The sequence below is a fragment of the Octopus bimaculoides genome, chromosome 1, assembly GCF_001194135.2.
Source record: "Octopus bimaculoides isolate UCB-OBI-ISO-001 chromosome 1, ASM119413v2, whole genome shotgun sequence".
NCBI classification, from domain to species: Eukaryota; Metazoa; Mollusca; class Cephalopoda; order Octopoda; family Octopodidae; genus Octopus; species Octopus bimaculoides.
Window position 1 is genome coordinate 120,251,464 of NC_068981.1, and position 5,828 is coordinate 120,257,291.

Consider the following 5,828-nt stretch of genomic DNA (forward strand, 5'->3'; position numbering starts at 1 on the left):
ATATATATATATATATATATATATACACCAAATGAAAAGAACAAAAAGACAAAGAAAATTCTTTAAGACATTTTTAATGATTTGTTACAATTGTTTCTGTACCGACTCTATTTGCAAATAGAGTCGGTACAGAAACAATTGTAACAAATCATTAAAGATGTCTTAAAGAATTTTCTTTGTTTTATCTTCTTTTCATTTGGATTATTTGCTCTTTGCCAAACCCACTTTACAGTGTAATTGTCATGAAGCTTGTTTTTTCTACACCTGAGGAATTCCAGCTTTGGCCTGGAACCCAACAGCGTTGATAGTTCAGTATTCAGGTTGAGCGCTTCTCTGGAAATACCCTAACTTTACACCCTGCCTGACCTTATATATATATATATATATATATATACATATCTCTTACACTCTCTGAGTGGTTGGCGTTAGGAAGGGCATCCAGCTGTAGAAACTCTGCCAAATTAGATTGGAGCCTGGTGTTGCCATCCGGTTTCACCAGTCCTCAGTCAAATCGTCCAACCCATGCTAGCATGGAAAGCGGACGTTAAACGATGATATCATACTTGGGGACAGTCATACTTTGTCAGTTAAACACATCATCATCATCGTCTTTTAACGTCTGCTTTCCATACTGGCATGGGTTGGACGGTTTGACTGAGGACTGGTAAGCCAGGAGTCTGCGCCAGTCTCCAATCTCTTCTGGCAAGGTTTCTACAGCTAGATGCTCTTCCTAATGCCAACCACTCCAAGAGTGTAGTGGGTGCTTTTTACATGCAACTGGCATGGGGGCCAGTCAGGCGACACTGGCAATGACCATGCTTAAATAATGCTTTTTACGTGCCACTGGCATAGGAGCCAGTTGGGCAACACTGCCATCAGTCACTCTCGGATAGTGCTTTTTACATGTCCCTGGCACAGGAGCCAGTCAAGCGGTACTGGCATTAGCCATGCTTGAAAGGTGCCTTTTATGTGCCACGGGTGCGAGTCAGGTGGTACATGTACTATATATTTGGTCATCACTTCAGCTTTATTATTATTTTAGTTTCTTTGTCAAAGCTCATTTGTTCTTATTCCAAATTGAATAAGCAGAACAAGAGGAGACATGTGGGATAGAGAGTCACTGAAGAGGTCACAGGATGTGTGACGAAAGAGCTTTGACAAAGAAACTAAAATAATAGTAATAAAACTGAAGCGAAGACCAAGTATATAATGTGTGTATTTAATTGGCAAAATATGACCATCTCCAAGTATAACAATATCTGTTTCAACATTTGATTTCATGTCAAGAATGTTGCAAAACAAAAACATAAATGTGTGTGTGTGTGTATATATATATGTGTGTGTGTGTATATATGTGTGTGTGTGTGTGTGTGTGTGTGTGTGTGTGTGTGTGTGTGATATATAATGCAGATACATACAGATGTATAGAATCATTATTGTTGCTTACATTTTCTTCTATTCAGGGTCAAGTGTACATCAATGGCTTTAATTTAGGAAGATACTGGACAGCAAGAGGCCCTCAAATCCGATTATTTGTGCCCAAGACAGTATTAGTACCAGGTGTAAATAATGTTGTGCTGTTCGAGCTAGAATCAGCTCCCTGTGGTGAAGGAAATCCTTGCATTGTCACTTTTGTCGACACCCCTTTAATTAACTCAGCTACCATAAGCAGTCGTGTTGTATCTCAACAACGTACTTTACATTAATTTCAGTAAAAAATTACATTGAAATTTAAAATTTTTCTTAAAAAATATTCTATTTAATCTTGTTGATTAAGTGAAAAAATTTTATATTTTTCTATTTCAATTTTTGGTAAATTATTGTCAGACGTAAGGGGATAACTTTTAATCCTTTAACTGCGAAAATAAATTTCATGGCCATTCCAATAATGATTGTTAAATATCTATCAAAAAAACATAAAATTAGTATTTTCTGTAAGTTACATTGCCTCCATAAACTTGACATATCTGAAAAGAAATAGTTTTGAACATGACATTCCTCAACAAAAGATAGATTGGTATGAAAAAAACAAAAAACTGCTTTCTGTTGTTAAGCATAATGAAATTTTGAGTGGATATATCTGATTTTTGCAGTAAAAGGGTTAAATTAACTTGAATTAAGTGAATCTGATTATCAAGAAATGTTATATTATTAAAATAACAGTGGAGTGGACAAAAAAAAAAAGTAGAGTGTTAAACAAAATGCCTTGCAGTATTTTGTTATGGCTCTTCACCTTTCAACTTAGAATCCTGTTGGGGTTGACTTTAATTTCCATTTGTTAAAATAAATACCTGTTAAATACTAGGATCAGAATAATGGTGATTTTGCCCTGAAGAAAGTATTGGTTCTTCCCATAATGTGGCTTTTTATACTTCTTCTATTTTTCAAAATTAAGATAAACAAAGTTCTTTTTTAATCTAAAATATACTCTCCTTCATTTTCTACAATGCTCTTCCATCTATCTGGTAGACTTGCAAGAACCCTCTTCCAGTATTCATTTGTCCGCGACGAAAAATACTTCTCTAGCACTGTACTGACCTCATCTACAGAATTCATATTTTTTCCATCCAAATGATCTTGAAGATGGTGGAATAAATGATAATCAGATGGGGCAATGTCTGGCGGATATGGTGGGTGGAGCATCATTTCCCATTCAAACTGCTCCAACTTTTGGAATGTCATCCTTGTTGTATGTGGCTGAGCATTATCTTGATGGAAGAACACCTTTTGTCTTGAAACCAAAGATGGTAATTTTTTCTTCTAGCACTGGTGTCGATAACTGGTTGAATGACCAAATCCAAGCTTTTCTGTTAGTTCCTCAACAGTTACAATGGGATTTTGTCCCACCAGGGTTTGCTAGACATCCTTGTTGAGCTCTACAGAGCTTCCAGGATAAGGCTCGTCTTCTAGGCTGTAGTTTCCTGCTTGGAATTTCTGGAACCACTGTTAACACTGGTTATTGTCCAATCCCCATATACTGCATTGATATTCTTCACACTTTCTGTTGCCTTTATTGAACTCATAAGGCAAAATATGCTGAATATGCTCCTTTGTCACTTTCATTATAGGTTTGAAAAAATAATTGTTAAAATCGAACTGCACTCTTCAAAACTTGCACTAAGAATAAGAAAAGGGAAAATTCCTACCAGCCTTTCTAGCAAGTTGATGCAGGTAGTTTATTCCATCCCCCTCCGACTTTAGTTCATGCAGAAAAAACTGCATTATTTATGGAGTAACCCAATATTATCTTCTAGCCTGTAGAGAACAGTGGATTGGTAGAAACATCAAACAAAATGCTTTGCCGTATTTGTTTTGAGTTCAAATCCTGCTGAGGTTGACTTTGCATTTCATCCTTCTCTGGTCAATAAATACAGCACCTGTTAAGTATTGAAGTTGATACCATTGACTGTTCCCTCCTCACAAATTTTTGGTTTTATGTCTTTGTTAGAAATGAGTGGTAGAATTGGTAGAGCAATGGTAGTGAGTTAAAGTTATGTTGTGTTATATTTTGATTTAAATCCTGCTGAAGTCACTTTTGCCCATTGGGAGGGAGTCAAATAAATACAAGTGTTATGCTGGCATCAATTTGATTGTATCTTTTTTCTTTACCTATTTCTCATCTCATGCCAAAGTTAGAATGATTGTTATTGATTTCTAACATTGGCACAAAATACGTTTTTTCTTATCAGAGCAATTACAGTATCTACCTGATATTTATTAGGAAGGATGAAAGACAAAGCTGACTCAGATGGGATTTTATACAATTCATCTGGTGGTATACCAATTCTCCATATTATGTTATAATAATCATGGTAATAATTATCATCATTACTATATAATAGCAGAAATGTCAGAATATTGATTTTTGTCCTTCTGAATTTTGTGTTCAAATCCCACAAGAATCTACTTTAACTTTCATTTCTACAAAGACAATAAAATAAGTATCAGGTGTGTGATAAGTTCAAATCAATTGACTGTATATATTTCATATAAATCTGTGGTCTTCTGCTTATCTAAGAAATCATTTTTATTACAAGAATTTCTTTACAAATCTGTCACAATGTGGAAAAGGTGGAGGAAATTATACCTGCTTTTGTTTATTCATCCAACAGTATATTAATCAAATCATCAAAATGTTGCAGTGACCATGTTAAGTCATTACAGTCCTTGTGTCTAAGGTGTGAGTTCATAAGCCAAATACAAGCATTGCATTATGTCCAACATTAAGTTCACTTAACTATAATAACCTGTGGCCACTTTACTTTAAAAAATAAATGAATCAGTTCACCAATGTATGGTATTAGGGTGTGTGGGTGGGTGAATACTAATCAATATATTTGTAATATATTATTTTGTATGATGATATTCAATGAAATGGCAGATAAACCTGTTATTTTTTAATAAAAATGAAAAAATAAAATTTTTGAATACAACTCTTGTTTGTTTTTTCTTCTCTTCCATTTCTTATTGGTGATAATGATGTTGTCTAACTTCAGGTAAGCCCTGATTGAGCAGATTGATCAAAGATGTACCAGTTATGACCATTTTCATTTTTTTTTTGTATATATTGTCCACTCTGTGGCATGGTTGGTGTTAGAAAGGGCATCCAGCAGTAAAAACAGACACAATAGCCTGGAGTAGTCTTCTACCTAGCTGGCTCCTGTCAAACCATCCAACCCATGCCAGCATGGAAGGCAGATATTAAATGATGATGATGATGATGATGATTAAGGACTTCATTGTTCAATGTGTCCTTTTTAAAATAGCAGATAGAGTAGGATTTAGTTATTGTTTCTAGCTGATAAAAAAACTGTTTAGAGATTCCTTCTTTGACTCATAGTTTGTTTTAAAAAAAAGCTGGAAGCCTTCTAAGTAATTAGGGTTTTTGTTTTTCATGTCTCATCATCTTGAAATAATCAATGCAACAGATTTATTAACTTCCACATCAATAACATATGAAAAGAAGTTGAGCTCAGATTGATCCTCATCAAATAAACAATGTTCTTACTGGTAACAACTATGAGCTGTAAATTGCCTTGCACTAGACTTTATATCTGGGTACATTAAATCATTGAGTGCTGAGCCTTCTGCATGAAGTGAATGCAATCATAGTGATTAAAAACATACCACTGTGTAGACTGCATCTGAATGTAAAATGTTTAAATTGCTCATCATAAAAGATAGTGAAAACTAAACTAGACTGAACTAGTAAGAGTTTACTGGCTTACCTCTTAGTTTGAAATAAATGAAAAATTTTGATTAAAAGTCTCTTGAAACATACTATACATTCAAAAACTATGATTCTCTTTTTTGACATTGTGGTTTAATGGAGACCAAATAAATAATTATTGACACACTTTGTAAATTTAAACATTGTCGTTGCACTTCACATGGAAGGTAAAAGAAAAAAACTGTTTTAAAGTTTAAAATTCAGAGAAAAATATACAGAAAACTATAATCTTGTGTTATTAGTCATACTTGTGAATACTGAAATTATGATTTACATATCTTTTAACATGCTCTAGTATCATCATCATCATCATCATCATCATCATCGTTTAACGTCCGCTTTCCATACTAGCATGGGTTGGACGATTTGACTGAGGACTGGTGAAACCGGATGGCAACACCAGGCTCCAATCTAATTTGGCAGAGTTTCTACAGCTGGATGCCCTTCCTAATGCCAACCACTCAGAGAATGTAGTGGGTGCTTTTACGTGTCACCCGCACGAAAACTGCCACGCTCGAAATGGTGTCTTTTATGTGCCACCCGCACAAGCCAGTCCAGGGGCACTGGCAACGATCTCACTCGAAAATCCTACGGGAGC

At 35.0% G+C, this 5,828-nt stretch overlaps 1 protein-coding gene across 1 annotated transcript in view; it reads left to right on the forward strand.

Annotated features, from left to right (window-relative positions):
* LOC106870855 (beta-galactosidase) overlaps positions 1–4,433 on the forward strand; it is a 97,532-nt gene extending 93,099 nt beyond the window's left edge. The window contains exon 17 of the mRNA XM_052969888.1: positions 1,464–4,433. Within this exon, the coding sequence (XP_052825848.1) occupies positions 1,464–1,706 (243 nt within the window). The 3' untranslated portion in view covers positions 1,707–4,433. The remainder of the gene's footprint in view (positions 1–1,463) is intronic.
* Positions 4,434–5,828: the final 1,395 nt, after the last annotated feature.